Source organism: Fulmarus glacialis, unplaced genomic scaffold (assembly GCF_000690835.1).
Source record: "Fulmarus glacialis isolate BGI_N327 unplaced genomic scaffold, ASM69083v1 scaffold5952, whole genome shotgun sequence".
Taxonomy (NCBI): Eukaryota; Metazoa; Chordata; class Aves; order Procellariiformes; family Procellariidae; genus Fulmarus; species Fulmarus glacialis.
Window position 1 is genome coordinate 110,601 of NW_009195843.1, and position 18,080 is coordinate 128,680.

At 42.1% G+C, this 18,080-nt stretch overlaps 1 protein-coding gene across 2 annotated transcripts in view; it reads left to right on the forward strand.

Annotated features, from left to right (window-relative positions):
- Positions 1 to 18,080, forward strand: part of WDR7 (WD repeat domain 7) — a 132,393-nt gene that overhangs the window by 98,039 nt on the left and 16,274 nt on the right. For both annotated transcript variants that reach the window (XM_009588221.1, XM_009588222.1), the window contains one exon: positions 4,765 to 4,864. In XM_009588221.1, the coding sequence (XP_009586516.1) occupies positions 4,765 to 4,864 (100 nt within the window). The remainder of the gene's footprint in view (positions 1 to 4,764; positions 4,865 to 18,080) is intronic.

Genomic DNA, 18,080 nt, shown 5'->3' on the forward strand with positions numbered 1-18,080 from the left:
CCACTGGCTCCCACTGCCCTTCAGCGGGAGTTCAGCACCGTCAGTCGTCTTTGTCTTGGGCTAGTTCTACTTCACTCTTAAAATGGCACTTTTGCATAGTAAAATGTGATTTATAAAATGGGAACATTTACAGTATCTTTAGACTATGATAAATATCCCAGTTATACTCTTAAACTGGTACAACCAATAAATCATAATAATCATCTGTCGACCATTACATTTTAATTTAATAAGCTATTAAAATATTGAATAGTTTCAAGAAAAGAACAATTATCCTGTTGACAGATAGGATGCTGATAGAGGTAATCTTCCTTCTTCCTGATACTTTAAAAGGCTTACCTTAAAATATAAATGCAAGGGTAAGGGGAATTAGTGCAAAAATCTCCCTATTCCTCTTGTATTTTTATAGTGATAAGTTATCTTAAAATTTTGTTAAATTACTAGTAATATTTCCAATTCTCCGTAGTTATAGCCATTGTAAAAATGATACAGCACCCCACCGATGGGATCACTCAGCCCAATGGAATTTTTCATCAGATTTTAGCAAATGGTTTAATCTCTGGAGAGATTCCAAGTGGAAGCACTTTGACATAATCCTAGGGTTAATTCTTTTAATATCGCAGTGCTCTTTCTGCTGTAGCGCATTATGCGCACCCCTGTTGTGGCAAAGTCATTCAGGTGTCTCAGTGCAAGCTCTTCTTCCTCAGAGGACGTTATAGAAGTACCTTACTCATGGCTGTAATGGCAAACATTTATTGGTGCCTCTGCGGTCTCTTGGAAGCAACATTCCTGTTGCAGCAGAACATTAAACCCAGGGCTGGGAGCAGCAGTGTGCTGGGTTCAAGTACCTGATTATCATTCCTCTCGGCTTTTCGGCTTTTTTTTCTATTGTACAAATGTAGCAGTCATGCCATTAATTGCTGTGAGCATGACTCAATCCTGATGGGTGGTGATGAGGTAAATCCATTGCTGTGGGTATTTTTGGGTATCATATCTTACAGCATATGATTATGGTGTCTATTTGTTTTTCCCATAAGTGTTATTCTTTAGAGGATCGTAATACCTTTTGGCATGCTCTATGCAAACCCATTTCTTATCAGAATAAAATAAGTATTAAAGTACAATGCAATGAATATGAAATATTTCTGAATTTCTTTAAAATTGTGAAGGATAATATTGAAGGCTGCAAAATTCTGTTTAACTTGAGCATTTTCCAGATTCAGCAGTTGGATTACAGCTGAGTGGTCCCTGATGGACTCTCCTTGGTCAGGTCATGTACTTAGTACCGGCTGCTGAGTTAAAGTGTAACGGGATAGTCTCACACGGGAAGGTAGACCAAATTTAAAATAACAAGTGTTTTATATGGCTATAGTCAGGTTTTAAAACAGTTGGTGGGCCTTCACTGAACCACAGTGTTGCTGCTGCTGGCCTTTCCAGTATCAGCCTAAACCCCAGCCAGCCCAAGCAGCCCTGTTTCCAACTGGCAAGTGTGGTTGCTAGTATTTGGTGGAAGATGACAGATCATTTTCCTAATCAGTCGTTATCCCAGCCTGCTTACGCTGAGTTCCTACCCTGCAGCGTGGCATCCAGGTGCTTAGCCTACTGCACGATGCCGTCTTTAGCTCAGCTTGCAGCCTTTGCAGCGTGTTACCCCCGCATCATCTGGCTGTTGGCTTGTGTTGCAGAGGACCCGAAAGTGGAAGAGACTGGTGAGGGTGAGGAGATCACAGGGGGGGACTGGACCATCTTTATCTATGTACGCAGTTTTCATCTGGGGAAGGCTATGTGCAGGTCACAGCTCGTCCTTTAATGTGGAGGATTAGCTGGTACCAGCAATAGCAGCATAATTCTGTCGGTTCCAGCAGAGTTCCTCCAAAAGCTGGAAGAAGTGGTCTGCTGGCCAATGGAAGTTTCTCTGCAGAGCAGTAATGGGGCAGCACTCAGAGCAGGGTCTCCGTCAAGATGCCAACTATGGATATAGATGCACCAGCTTGCAAAAATGAATTTGTAGCATAGTCTAAATATATGCTGGCACATCATTCTCTATTGAACTCTACCATACAGACATTTAGAAAGGGGTGCAAAGGATTAAAATATTTAAATCTATGTGTGGTTGTAACAATGCTAAGCTAACTAAAAGATAAAGAATGAGACTAAAGAGCTGAAAACTGAATGTCAGTTTAAGGCGTAATTTTTTTTAGAAAATTAAACTCAAAAACATCTATTTCCTTGAAGCTGCTTTTCCCCAAACCCTCTGTTGTTATGTAGTCTGATGGATTCTTCTTTTTGAAGAAAAATACTGACTCAGCACTCTGTCTAAATGGGCATTTAAATGCAGTAAGGAGAGAAGTGCTGTTTGCTTACATATAATAGTATGTGATGTTCTCGTTCTGAATCTATTGGAGGAGACAAGTGGACTGTGCCCATTCAGTAGTGTAATAGAATTAATGGGGATATAAAACATTTTATATAGAAACTTTCTGTTGTAGTCCATTTCACTTGTAATGATTAAGCAGTGTGTGGTTTTTTTACAAGTTTATATATAGATCCTGAGTTTGCTGGTTAAATAAAATAGCCTTAAAAATAGCCCCTTCCCTGTTCACTTGGGCACCACTTTAATTGTGCAGGTGTTTGCAGTTTGACGTGAAATGGTGAAAAATGTGAATGCTCTCTTATTACAGTCCCATCCTTATTCACCACGTGTGGTGGGCTTTAGACCCTGCAGGCACCTGCTTGCCCACAGCATTATCCCTTTTCTCTTCTTTTTTCTCATGACTGACTCCTGCCTCTCCTGCTCCCGAGCTATTTACCAACAACTTCTGATTTTTTTTCTAAGCACTCCTTTTTGACTTTTTAATAATAAATGAGAAATTATTATTATTATTATTCAATAATAAATAAGTTGTGTGGCTACCACTGACCAAAGGAATATGAAAAGCAGCTTGATGAAACAGGTGCTGGCTGCAAAAGAAAGTAACAGAGATGGTCTGTGGCCTGGAAATATTTCCATATCCCAAGAAAAGCAAGTGTTAAAAAGTTGCCCCTCATCCTGCTTGTACACTTTGGAAGGGAGGGTTCTGTGCCGACCGCAGCACGTGGCAGTATGGGGTAGCACGTCTGATGGCTTGTAGGACTTCATGAACGACTTTGCGATATCGGTTGGCTGTGCCAGGTAGAGTGAGAGTTAGATAAGGAAATAATGGTAGGTTTTGTCTTTGTCTTGTCCTCTTGAGTGGGAATTACCAGCAGAGCTGTCAGGTCTTTCACGGTCAGTGCCGTCCCTTTGGTCTTGCTTGAAGTCATCTGCGTCCCTCTGCTGCAGCACCTTCTCCTGTGCGGGTGCAGCGGGTGAGCCTGGTCCAAGGCACCGGGCGTGGGTGCTGGGGGGCCGCGGCACGGCGCAGCCGGGGGGCAGTGCCTCGGAAGGGCCTCCCCATGTCTGCCCCGCTTCGCTACCAGGATGTGTCCCGCCCCACGTGTGGGGTGGCACTCCTTCCACCGGAAGGGAACGGGGGGCTCGCGTGCGGTTGTGGGTGGGGAAAGGAAAACATTTCCTGGAAGGTTGTGGATGGGAAGGGAAAATATTTCCTGGAAGGTACCCTGAGAGTCCGAGAACAAAACTGAAAGCGGCGAGCCGGGGAGGGATGATGGGCATGGCAGACGTCCTCGGGGATGGATGGACAGGAATGCAAAAGTGCATCTGAGCTGCTTGCTGCTTAGTCTTGCCCTTTCTCCTGCACAACAGCTAGCAATTTTCTTTTTTTTTTTTTCTTTTTTTTTCCTGTAACACTGTGTTTCGTGCTGTTTTTCTTCCTGAGTGCTATCCTGCACTGCAGAAACAAGTGTATCATACCTGTATGAGAGCAGTTGCTATGGCACTCTGGGAATCCTGAAGAACAAGGAGGTAGATCATTGTAAGATTTGTTGTTTGAAGCCATAAATATAGTCAGCAACATATTTTTATAGACTAAGTCTAGAAATCTCTGGCAGACGTTGTTATGGTAAAATCTAACCGTAAAATTAAAATTTAATTGCAAATGCAGTCAGCAGTTTTCACAGGTCTGCTCTCCCTTTTAGAAGAAAGGCACAATGATATTCCCAAATATTTGAATTTGAAATAAGGATTTTGACTCTTTTGTCTTTCAAGGTGTAGAAATTCCTTGAATTTTGCAATTGTTTGAATTCAAGTTGATGCCTAGATGTTAAGGACTACTGCATGCTTCTCAGTTCCTTTTCACCTGAAGGATGTTATTAGATTAGTGTGTTTGATTTTCCTTTTTTTTCCCCCCTCCTCCCCAAATGCCAAACAACAATTTATGAGTTTGCATATTTTTCCCTATGCTTTCTCTCATTCTTTCTCATTTGATTTTCAAGGAAAAGTGCTTTGAAATCATTCAGGGTGTTAAGATTGTCTTGTTTAACCATTTGATACCCAGCATTGTTGTGGTGTTCCACTGTAAACAAGATATGCACGTGGACATTCAGGGACCTAGTGATTATCGCATAGATTAGTCCCAAATTCAATGGAAGTGTTCAACACTGTAATAAAAATAAATAAATCTGATACGATTCTGCGATCATGTATCAAACATCAGTTGGCTTTATTTGCTGAATGCCAATTATGAAAACTGGCAGCTGATGGATTTTTAAATCAAATCTCTGTCCTAGCACTAATGTTAATTACCCAATGGCATTGCAGATTAATTTTAACATCATGCAGGCAGGTCAGATCTCACCTGTTACTTGTTGTAATGTTCAATTCAGGTTCTACATGGTCAGCTATTACGAGCGGAGTCACAGAATAGCAGTGGGAGCTCGCCATGGTTCAGTGGCCCTCTACGACATCCGGACTGGGAAATGTCAGGTAAATAAATCATTGTGCCTTCCTCCCCATAAAGTGTGGAAGTTATTGAAAGGAAAGAGCAGCGAGCTCTGCATCAGTTGACATGCTGAGCTGCTGGAACATTATGGATAATGCTGAGGGGATCAATAGTTTAATGAAGGACTCAAAGTATATAGAGCCCTACTGTCTTCATTCACTGGAACTGAATGGGTGCCACAGATGGGTTAATAATGAAAGTCTGAAGTTAGGGGATACCCCTGCTCTGAAACAAATGAAAAATCTGATTTTTAACAGTTAGGGTTGATAGCAGTATACTTATCTATTATAGAGTCACAGAGAAAATCCACTGAGGGTTTTTTTCCCCTAAAATTCCTCTCTACAAAATGCCATGATGCTTATGTTTGAGGTATTTACACTTTTCTGATGTTAAATAAGATACATATTTTCTTACCAGTTAACCAGTGATCTAGAAGAGGATGTACTGAAGGATAATGTTGAAATGAGTGCTTGGAATTAAAAATGTTTAAATGACAAAGTATTTGCCTTATCTTTTCAGAAAAGTTCATTCGTAATGTTCTTTATTATTCCTTGTACTATGTGATCAGCTGTTATTTCTCATTGAATTTCAATAGTCTTTATGTAAAGCTTGGATAAAATATCTGTATTTTGAATGTGCCTTATTCTTTTTTTTGTGTGTAAATGTAAGTGTTTTCTTGTTTCTAAAAGGTGTTATCTTTAGTCCTTACAAAATGTGCATTATAGAGAAGGTAGCCTAGATTTCTTCCTGCTAGATCTGCCGTGTCACTCAGTACTTTGCTGGCAGAACCACATGCTTAGGTATACGTGGCTGGTTCATTTTCTGTTCTGAAATTCTGGGGTTTATTTTCCAAATCGAGTAGCTGACAACACTGTATGTTCCCGTATTTTTTTAGACAGCTCTCCTATGGAAGCTAAGATGGCCAGATTTATTTTATAAATAGCTATAAAATGTAGGCAAATAGTAATAGTGGACTGCTCTATCTTGTTTCAGCTTAAGTCATTTGGATCATGATTTATTAATTTAACTATAAAATGGGTCCACAAGAACTGCTGTATACTGATCTATCCGATGTCACTGAGCATTTTTGCTGTCCTGCGGTCCTAGCCAAGATGACCACCGTGCTGCACAGAGCTGTGTGTATCGCTTTCCAAATACGTTTCCTTGATGATCTGTGTGAGGAGCCTGCACATGCTGCGTGACTTTTTTTCCCACTTATTCAGCAGCCAGCATGATGAAGCAGCTGAACATCTCCTGCTGGCCTTTAGGAGACACTGATCACAATTCCTTTCAGCGTGCATCATCACACTGAAAATGGAGAGTGCAAAGTCCAGATAAGTCTGTGAAGTCTTGGCATCTCAAACTAATAGCTAATTCCTGATGCTTTTGGAAAGGGAGAGGTAAAGAGCACAACTGTACGCTTCCTTACGTCTCTGTTTTCAGAGCACAAGGAGAGTGGTGACAAAACCCGTCCTTCCGTTTAGCAGCAGCATTTAACCAGTGCTGTCATCCTTGCACTTTTAACTTTGTCTAATTCCTACTTCAGCTACTGAGCTGGCTCCAAGGTGAGCAGAGGAATTTGTTAGTGTACGGAGTAATTTCTGGCACGTCTGACTTCGCCGTGTGAGTTCCGGGTGGGTCTGTAACACATCATACACAACCTGGTGATCTGCAGCAGTTCTGCAGAAGCCCAGGGGTACTGGTAGGCAGGACAGCAACGTGTGCTTACAGCTGCATGTACGTCTAGGGCTAAATCTTCCCTCTGGCTTGATTTGCCCTTGCTTTGGCAGGCATGCTAAAATACCTTATTTTTCTCTTCTTGACTTTTCCCTCCTGTTCTTTTAAAATGGATTCTGTGTAATAGCCACCAGCTATTTGAAGGGGATCATGCATCGCTGATGTTTGCTAGCCTTTTCTCCAAAGCGCGCTCTCCTCCGTGTCAGCTGGCAGTCTGTTCTCTGAGGCTCCTGGAACTAACTCCAGATTTCTACCAGTAAATTGTCTGAATTATTCACTTGGTTAATTTGATGTGTGGGTGAATATTCACAACACTTGGTTTCTTACTTTCTTAATAAGCTGCCACCTAGGTCATGGAAAGCAGAGATGGGGATGACTGAAGGGACTTTGAGGATAAATACGGCAGGGTCCTTTGCAGATTTTATTATTATTCATGAGACAGAAAAATTTTAGTGAGTGCCAGATACATGATTATTAGGGGGCAACGCCATCTATTGGATACAGGTTTCTTATTCCAAATCTGATCTTTTAAGTTATTTCTCACAGTTGCAGATTTCAGGCTGCTCAGAAGACATGAAATAACTTCAGGATTGTGTAGGTGAAAAAGTTTTGAAATTGGAAAAAAAGCTCAAATTTTTAATTTACTTTTTTACAAAAGTTAAAGCCTTTCAAAATGTTTATCAAAATATTTTAATTGCCTTGGTATGTTTAAATCAAGCATGAATTAGGACACGTATCTGGGGAGTACCCGTGAGGATCAGGGCCCAGCTGTAACGCGGAGCGAGAACTGGGTGAGCAGTTGCCAGCGCTGGGACAGTGTGCTGGAGCCCTTGGCCAGCCTCCTCCCCCCTGCTCTCCTGTCAGGACCTTTTCACTTTCTGCACTAATTGCTGCTTCATTTCTACCAAGAAAAATGTTTGTCTAACACAGGCCATCGTCTAGCTTAAGCTCATTCTGTTTCCGTTTATAATGATTCTTGAATAATGTTACCAGAAACACACTATCAAAAAATTGCACAGTCATTCACTACTCAAAAAAAAGATGATTCTTTGAATCTTCTGAAGCTAAAAACATAATTTTGCGTTTAGTAAATATGTTAGTGTTTTGAAAGTAGAAGTTTGAAATACATATGAAAGTTTTATTAGTTACCCCATCACAACTCACATGTAAGCTGTTTTTAATCAGGCATCAGAATTACTTATTGGATAAGAAGAGGGGGAACTGCTTTCCCCTTCCTCCCCACCTCCCATTTATACTCATCATTAAGGGTATATGTTAATTGAGGTAACGCTGAGATAAGCAGAAGGGGAAAACAATAAGCTGTGGGTATTGCAGGTGGGACATCCTTAGGACATGATGGCTTGTTCTGCTGCAGCAGGCATCACGTCTTCTAACAGCTCCATCTGAAAAAACCTGGGGTTTCTCGACACCCAGTAGAGAGTTGTTCCAGAATATTGGTGGGTTAAAATATCAAGGGTTAGAAATCTTTTTTTTTTTTTTTTTTTTAATTCCCACACCAATATAGTTATGGTTATCTAAGTCTTTGTACCAGCACTGACCTTTAGCTTAAATAAGCAGCTCCTCTCCTTGGTTTTTACTCTTTAGCCTTATTTACATGCAGCCTTAATGCTCACTTTCAGCCTTTGTTTTGAAAGATGAAAACAACAGAGTACTGTAAAAACTCCTTCCCTGTAATGTACTCTCCATTTTTCTTAATCCTCCTTAGGCAAAATATTCATTTATGTTCTGGGCTGCAGACAGACTGACTTCGATGTTTATTCCAGTCTTACTGCTGAGCTTCCTCAAATCTTCTTTCCCTTTTCACCTTTTATGAAACCACACAAAAGCAGAACTTTGAAAGGCTTTTTATCTGAATACTGTTTTGCCAGATGAAACTTTATGTCAAGGCTCACGTTTTTGACATGTCCCTGTTGTGCCCCTGTGTGTTCCTGTAATGCAGAACCTCCTCCCTTTAGATTTGTTACTCACTCCTGATGCATCTTTTGGTGGTTTGTCACCCCGTGACTGCAAAGGCTGTCCCTTAGTGGAGGGTGTAGGTCTCAGGTCATCAAACCCCTGTGGCTCAGGAACTCGCGTGGGGAAATAGATCTTTGAGTTTGTCTTTTCTTTCACACTGAAGCCAGTCTAAACCACTGTTGCCTTCTGTGGTCCCAGCGGTACTGGGCGAGCAGTGGCTATGAAGAGCATGAGGGAATAAAGATCTCCATCAGTTAAAGCATTGCAGCTTAAACTCAAACCCTGGCTTACGCCAAAAGGCGTTGTAGACAGCCAGTGTCCTTCTCCTCAGCCGAGGGCGTGCGGGTGCTGCCCTGGCCCCGCTGAAGCCAGGGGTCGGTGTGCTATGGCCGGGGGTACCGTCGGAATGTCACCCGTCTCCCAGGCAGGGGGGCTGCACGGTTCCCGCTCTGAGTCAGCACACGGTCCCCCAGCTCGGTCCCGGTGTCTGTCTGGATCTGCTGCCTCTGCCATCGCCTCTGAGCCTCACAAACGCCTTTGGAGAGCAGCGCTGGGGGACCGGCTGGTAGCATTTATGCAGCGACAAATTCGGTACATCATGCATGCGTAAACGAGAGTTAGATCTGTTATCACTAAAAAATGTTGTTCTTCACTCGGCTTCGTGAGAAACATGAACAGGAGGATTCTCCGAGCTCGGCCCAAGTTCCCCGTGCTTACCTTTCCCGAAAACCGGGCGGTGTAGTTTTATGCGCTTGACGAGCAGTAGAGGACCATGCTGCGACAGCCCTCTGATTGATGGTGGTGAGACTGTTCAGGAGGGAACCTGTGCCCGTACCAACGTGCTCCCACTCCTTTGGGTCGCATGCCAAAGTAGGCAATCCCTCCTGGAGCCAGAGAAGGGCTCTCTGCTTCCTTTTTCCTTGAACTGAACATCTTTTTCTTCCTACTTGGTCTGTGCAGCATCTCCGCTCTGGTGCTTCAAACTGGAAACCTGCTTTTAGGGGCAACATTTTTCATTTCTGAGATCAAGAAAGCAAGCTCGGGTGAGCTGTGATAGCTTGTGGGAGCCTTGTTTGCAATGGGGTGTCTGAGCCGTGTCTCCTAGAGCTGCTGGGGATCCCTCTGTGCCGGTGTGGGCAGGCGGGGAGCAGCTGTGCGAGTGGACTGCGGGGGGCTGCGGGCGGGAGGGCACGTGGGCTCCGCAGCCCCAAGGCAAGCCGGCGGTTGCTGTAAGGCCTGTCCGCTGGCTCAGTGCAGAATGAGATGAGTTCCTCGCTCCGAGATCTTTGCTCCCAAGCCCCTCGGGGGGGATGCTGTGCGGGGGGATGCTGCGCAGGGATGCTGTGCAGGTGGGTGAAGCGGGCGGGTGTCGGGGCATCACTGGCACCGACAGGGTGCCGCCCCGGTGTACCGAAGCCGCATCGCTCTGGAGATGCCTGAAGAAAATATCAGAAATCCCCATAAAAGAACGAGATTTCTTTGCTTGCAGTTGCTTTTGATTTTGTGACGTTTGCGTTGAATAATTCATGAAACTATAATCTGGTAACTTAGCACTGTGCATACTAACATAGTTATGGTGGTGAAAATAAAGCTTAAAATGTTAGTTCTTCATATCACGCAGCCATGCTAAAAAAAATAAAAATCCCTTTTAAGTTCAGTTGATGGCAGGATCTGAGCAGTGTGGGGTTGTGTGTTACTGAAATTATGTCACTGATTTAACACAGTTTATAGTTGGTAGAAAAATTTGTAGTAATTATCAGCAGTAGAGCAAACTGCTGGCCTAAATATGCGCTCTGAATGTGCTTACTTTATCTTTACGCTATAGGTGAAATAGGGTGCTAATGATAGGAATTTTATGATCTGCTTGAAGAAGAAAGGGAGGCATTTTAACGGAAATAATAAGAAACAAAAACATCTTGTATGGGTTTTTTCCTTCCAACACATGTTTATTTTGTTTTCAAGAAAGGTGGTTGTATGTACTGACTGAGAAATTACATCTAATGATTGATAGAATGATGGATGTCAAGAGTCTCCTTTTTTAACAAATAATAAATCAACATTTATATATGATAGGTTTTTGCCAGTAAAATTTACTATATTAGTATCACTTATTAAATAAGGTGTCAATTATTAATACTACCAGTAAAATGTTGCCTCAAAGCCAGTTACCTGCATTTCAGTATTTTGCTTTTGGTTTGCATTATTGCTGTTGTGCAGATATGTGTATTAACATGTGAATTCTACCTAATATTTTAAAAGATAGATTATTAATTATAGTATTTTAAAACTTCAAAATGTTCTACATTTAATCTTAGTTTCAGGGAAATATCTTATTCATTTCAGGGGTTTTGGATTTTAGTTTATTTTTAAAACATTAAATCAGAATGAAAATTGCAGCCCCTTTGTATTATATCACAAGTATTCCAAATACATATCTTTTTTATCTATTTCTTTCCATAATTTAATATAGAGACTAGGTTCTCTCTCTCTTTCTCTTTTCTATTAAATTATTTATTAAATATCTTCGAAGTGTTGGTATTCCCAATGCCCAGCGTTAGACACAGGCGAAGTTGGAATTCATTTGCTTTTTCGGGTGCTTTCCTGCAGTAGCAGCGGTGTGTTGTGGGGAGCGGAGCCGGGCAGTGTCCTTCCCATGGCGGTATTGATTTGCCCTTCAGCTGTTTGCAGCACAGCGAGAACCCAGGGCCTTGTTGTTGATTATCTACACAATGTCTCGGTGAACAGTATTGACCCATTGCCGCTTACTGCCTATGGCTCTTGATTTTTCACACCGTCTCCATGACACTCATAATAAAACATACTATCTTATTGCTACACGGCTCTGGAAGCCAACCGATCTACCCGTAGAGCAACTGCCGCCTTTCTGGAGACATTTCATTATACGGGGGCGAGGCGTTGGAGCCGTTTTAGGGTTGTCTTTGTACCCTGTTTCAAGGGGGACCCGTACCCTGCGCTCGGGCTGTGTCCTGCAGAGGACTTGCAGGAAAGGGGGCTTGTTTGGTTGTGCTTCGTTGCTGCAAATCTCAGAGAAAGGTTGTGTGAGGCTCTGTCAGCATGGCTTTTGAAATGTTTGAATAATCAAAAGAATTCATGAGATTTTTAAGGAAAGAAAAAAAAAAAAACACCAAACACTGTTATGAAAAGTGAGACGATATAAAATGTCAAGGTCACTCTTAAAATTTTAAATGCTTTGATAATAAGTTCCAAAATAATTATGACAAATAGAAATCTCAAACAGTTTAGCTGCTTTGTTTTAGTTAATAAGTTACCAGCTTTTTTCAAATTCTTTGCATTATAATTTACTATTAAATAGCCACATCTTGGAGGAGATTATGGGGAGGACTCCTTTGCAATAGTTTTGTCTTTTACACTAGTATTATTTTCCACCGTGCTTTAGATTATTACTATGAATTGCTGCTATGGGCGGATTTCTTTGTTTTTTCCATAAATAGAACTGTTCCACAATAAGCAATTTGCTAGTTTTAAACTACTCTAGGAACTCTGTTCTGAAGTTTAAATTAGAATTATTTAAAATACTAGCTAAACTTTAGTATATTTTCATATAATATTTGCTGTTGAGTCCTTTTAGCATTTTCCGTTGCTGGAGAAGCAGTGGTTTTGTGACCAGAATATTTTTAAACCCTGCAAAAACACGGTGTGCTGAGACAGCCGATGGGAGGTAAAGGCTCTGTAGGAGGATTTCCCAGTCCGGCGGTGTGCGGAGCAGCCCTCCGGGAGATGCTGAGCCCCCTCCACACCTGGGGAGGACCCAAGTTCCCTGTAAGAGCAGATTTTTTGTTTTTTTAATAGCGCCTGGTGCCACATCCATCAGAGTGACATCGGCAGTCTCCAGAGCGGCATTTAGCAGTTCAGTGTGTATTCATCACAGGTGATGTCTCTCTCAGGAAGGCAAAATTGTAAATGGAGGGAGCTGATGACTGGCGGCTCCCGGGCGGAGGGAGGGAGAGAAGTGAGAAGGGATCTCTGCGATCATCAGGTCTGACCTCCTGCATGGGGCAGGGCGCTTAAATCCAGCGTCGCTGGGCAATGGGTATCTTCAGAAGATCATCTCATCTTGATCTTAAATTTTTCAGTAATGGAAGATCTGCCAGAATCATCGTAATTTGTTTCAGTAGTTAATGGTTTTCATTATTAAAGCTATATTTTGTTTCTAGTTTGACTTTGCTTTAGCTTCAACTTCTGACCAGTAGGTCCTGTATTACATTTAACTGTTAATTTGTGTAAGAAATCGTTAATTTATTTTCTGCATGTGAGTGCTCTAGACATGGTCAAAGTCCCACCGTCATACTTGATAAACCGAAGAGATGAGGCTCCTCTGGGCTGGAGGGATGCTGGCAAGCCCAGCCAGCCCAGCATGCTCTCAAGGATTGCGCTCTCCGGGTTTTTGCTCCGCAACCCCAAGCCCTCTGGGTGTTCTCCTCAAGCTCTATCAGCAGCAACTCTTAGGTTAGGACAGGCCCTTTTGGGACCCCGGGAGAAATGCACCAATTCAGCAGTTTTTCTGTTTACAGCTGCATTCCAAACCACATCGATTAACCAATATTTAATCCATGCAACAGCCAACCTGTTCATTATGTGTCATTTTCATTTCTCACAGGAAGGTATAAAACTGCACCAAACACCTTTCAGAAGTCTTGCCACGTGAGGGTTTTGACTTTTATCGTCAAAACCGTACATTTCAGTAAGCTTGCTTGATACAACCTCTTTTCTATAAAACTACAATGTTGACAATGTTTATATTATGTTTATATAAACATTTCATTAGTATCAATTTCCTGTGAAACATACCTTTCTTGGGGGCGATTTGCGTGAGGTAGGTAAGCCTATAATTATTCAGGTCTTTCTCTTTGCTCTTTAAGGTATAACTAATAATACCATGAGCTCTCTTCCTTTCCCTGGAACATCGTTGATTGGTGGGAGTCCGTGCTAATGAGCTGTGAGCTCTTTGGCTGCTTCATGCAAAGCTCCTACATTTGGCTATGATATCAGTCCACATCTTGTGAAGTTTTTTATTTGGAAAAGCAAATGATTCTGTTGCAATTTATTCTTTTGTCTGAAGAGAAAATTCGGCAGTTTTAAGCAAGGTTCTGAAAATACCTGGCAGTGGGTATAAATAAGTCTTTAACCTTGCATATCAGTTCTGGTTTTGCCAGGAAATAGACATTAATTATCATTTTAGTCCTCCAGTCTCTTCATGTGTCTCTTAGAGGTTGAGACTGAAATCTTGAAATGGGCTAAACGATGTAACAGGGATTCGGTGTAGGAAAGGGACCACAGATTTGGTGTTTTGACAATACCATGCTCAATTGAAATGCAGATATATTCTGAACTGATTGTTGGTTTTACATCAGTTTCCATCGCCTGATAAGCCTGAGGAGTTAAGGCCCAAGAGGTAATTTTATTTTTTTTTCTACTGATGCCAAATGACTGTTTTTGAGCTGAGCTACATTTCTGCGTAGGCAGACGGGGTAGCTGCCTCTCTTGCAACTGAGGCAGGCAAAAACTTCGCACCAGAGGAGAGCTCAAGAACCTCCATGAGCAGAAGACAGGCTGTTGGCGTAGCTGTGACCCGCGGAGACTCCACCGGGGTGTGAGCTCATGGAGGGCCTTCTCCTGCCCCACCCCAGGGTGCAGCTCACCTCCAGCAGGAGCGTCCTGCGCACAGCCGGGTCTCTGCACGGCCTGCTGTTCCGCTTGGGTTTCCCTGGGGAACAGCTGGGGCTCACTCGTGAGTAAGGCAGTGTGAGGGCTTGCTTGTCCCATCGGGCGTGTGCGGTGGCCTGGAGGTTTATGACCAATTTTTCAGTGATAATGCTGAAAGGTATTGCCAGATCCCACAGAATTTGTTGAAGTTTTACGAAGGCTTTCCAGCTGTCTAAGCAAAATACCAGACAGCTTTTGCATTACTTGCTCAGTCTGACCAGCAGTGAACTTCCACAGTTGTCCTGAGTGCTGAAAAGACTGGTCAAGGTGGTGGGGTTGGGCTGGTTTGGTTTGGTTGTGTATGTGTTTTTAAGGGAGTTAATATAAACACAGCGGTACCATTGTGCTTACATGTGGTTTGTCTGGTAGAGTTTCTGTTTTGATGCTGTACCTAAACACTGTTACAGCCCAGAAAGTTAGAAATATACATTCTGCTTGAAATTCCCATTCTGCTTGCTCATGTGACTTTTGACAAACTTCCTCGAGTTTCTGTTTCTAGAGAAACTGATGGATAGCTAAAAGGGAAAATGTATGGCTGAATCAACTCTCCATTCTTCACAGGGAGGTTATATTCAGGTTGCAGATTACTCATGCTATGCTCAGAACTGAAAACCCAGTATAAAATGTTTACAACCTCATTCTGTGCCTTAATTCTATTTTGAAAAGAAATTATCATAAGAAAAGGGCTGAATAAGAATAACAACTTTAACAGAAAGGCTGCTCTGCGATTAGCCTAATGCATGTATGGTTTTGTACTTTTTTTTCCTTTATCTGTGTGATCTCATCCCGCTTTTATTCTGGATAACAGAAAGCTGCCTACATTTAAATAGACAAATACTTGCTGGCAATTTTTCTTTTGTTCCTGTTCGTTGTTATGCACAGGTTGTCCTTTTTAGGCTGACCTTTTAGTGGTACAGCTTTAGGACCGAGCGTGGCTGTCCCTGCTTGGAGGACAATGTTGTGTGTATAAAAATCCCCGAAATAGGTTTGAAGCGGTTCTGGGTCTGCTGACTTGCTCAGTACCAGGGGGATGTTTGATGGCGTGAAGGTGCTATCCGCTTCAACCGAACAATTGCAGCGGCGTTTTGAGCAGTCAAAGCTTGTACGTGTATGCAGAGCTGCCTTTAACTGAGTCATAGTTATCAGGTATTGCAAAGGTTAAGCTTTATCAGCTGCACAAAAAAAGGTTGAGGTTTCATCAAAAACTTCCATCCTCACAACCTGTCGACCACAATTTGATGATGATTATTGATTATTTCACAGCCTTTCACTCACTCTGGCACTGCGGCCAGCCTTGATATACAGATAGGGCTGCAGTCCAGCTAAAATAAGACTCCATCTTGATAATGGACTGAGATGAGATACTGTTATTTGATAAAGATAATTGATGTTTCACAGTGAATTGGAAAACAGTTCTGAGTGCAGCAGATCTGTGGCTGCTCCATCTGCAAATGTGGCCTTTGTTTACAAAACATAGCAGAAGACATGCCGTTAAACCTCTCAGCCACAGTGCTCTGCGCTAAGCACACTGCTTCAGCATGGCTGGCAATTTTTAAGCAAAAATAAAGCACTCATGCTGAGAAGCACGATTTGTAATTTTGCAGTCACGATGAAGTTTCTCAAACGTGTATGTAGCTTAGCGTGCTTCTGCTGAGACACCCTGGAGATTGTGTTTCTCCTGCTTGGGCTGTACTTGATAATTTTTTTTCAGGTGAGCTGGTATCTTAAAATCTGTCTCTTTTTTTTTAGTATTTATACATGGCATTTGAATTAGGCAAAATGCTACTTGAAAAAGTTGAAATTTGTCAAGGGAAAATCAGGCGTAGTGTGGGTCTAGATTTCTTCATTCTCCTGAAGTTTTAGCTGATTAATTTAAAACACAATGCATGCTTATGGTCTCCCCTCTATGCCTTTGTTGACTGCACATGTGCAGCCCCCGGTTTTGAATTGATTAAGGTATCACTCATTGCAAGTTCTGTTCACCCAAGTTCTTTTAGTCCTATTATAACCTTTGTAACCTCTAATTAAGCAATAGGAGATGGCAGGGAGTGGGGTTATCATGAGCTAATGACACCCCAAGTGTGTTGTGTGGCACGAGGTTCATCTGTGTGCTGCTAATCCTCTGGGGGAGTGATTATCTAATGATAAACGTGCCACATTGCAGCTCATTGATGCTGCTGCAGCGTGTTCCTGCCGCTGCCGGCGTGGCTGAATTACGCTTCCCATTCCAAACGTCATTTTTTTCATTGATTTTACAAACTGACAGTTTTGAGGTTTTCTGAAGTGACTTACATACTGTGCAAAGTCATGACCCAGGAGACGTGCTTCTTTCTTTTTTTATTTTTAAAGAAATTTATTAAGAATATGCGAACCAAAAAAAACGCATAGTCATTTTTGCTAGGCTAGAAGCAGTCTCAGCAGGTTGAATGCAACTAAAGGTTCATGTTAAACTTAAAACAAATACTTAGTATTTTGCATAAGATTGTAAATTATCATCAACATGCAACTGAAATTCCTTTTTTTAGAGAAAGGAATTCTACTATGGAAAAAGAATGATAATCTGTTACTTTTTTCAAGTTGAACACTAAATCAGTGTTATCAGACTGTAGAGATGTATTTCAGGTAACTAGATTTTAGGATACATGGTTGTCATTGACTTTGGAATAATGGGAAAAGAATGAAACTTTCAGACTCCGATTTTGCTCATTGGAGTCTCTAGCGCTATTTTATAGCCAAAACAGATTTAGCGTCATTATTCATTAATTTATAATCATGATAAACCATAAACATTAACTCACCTACATTCTTTGGGAAGGGGGGGCTTTTCCTCATTGTGCAGGTAGGCAGGAGGCTTTTCATCCAACTTTGCAAGGTATCTACCACAGAGGGGTGCCTGAGCTTCTGCATGAGACTTTTGAGTATCTCTTTCTCTCATTGACCGTATGTGAAGCCCAGAAACTTGGGGTTGGTGTGATTATCTCTATTTAAAGTTATGTCAGGTAAATTCTTGCTGGGTAACAGAGTCCAGTCCAAAATTCCCCAATTAATCCATACATACAAGCCGTCCGATCATTTTTCTTTTCCTTTAGAAATGTGTTTGGGTATATAATGAGAGACTGGCCCTTACAGAGTCACTAATCAAAGACTTCAGTTAAAACACGAGAACTAAAGCTGCCTGCTGCTGGTACATCTCTCGGTGCCTTACCAGTGTAGGAGGAGAAGCCTGTTTCAGAAAATACATCTTCTGTTCTTCCCACCAAGAGGGCTCGAACTGAACAGATCCGTGAATTTTATGGGAAAATGTCAGTCTACTTCCGGTACTGTGCTCATTTTTAGGAGATTTTTGATTGTTGACTTCAGCCTGGGTATTTTGCATGCCTGTCCATGTGTTCCTGCTGGCTGGTGGCTCCAGTCTCGGAAGCATGGAGGATTCCCTCTGAAAACAGAAACTCTTCACCAACATTGAGCTATAGTGCTAAAGGGTTGTATATGTGGCTGTATATTTTGATGTGTAATTTATGAAAACCTTGTCTCCATTGTCGTTTGCTGTTGCTGGTACGGTTACATGTACACCGAGGGGTTCCCAGGGTCTGGACACCAGCTGGGACTTGCAATCATGTCCGTGTTCCCTGCAAATAGAGAATGGCTTGGTAAAGTGCACGTGGAGAAAAGCACAGAGTGTAGTCAAGAAAGCCATAAAATATTCTATTTTTGTTGCTTAAATCTTGGGTTTTGTCATAG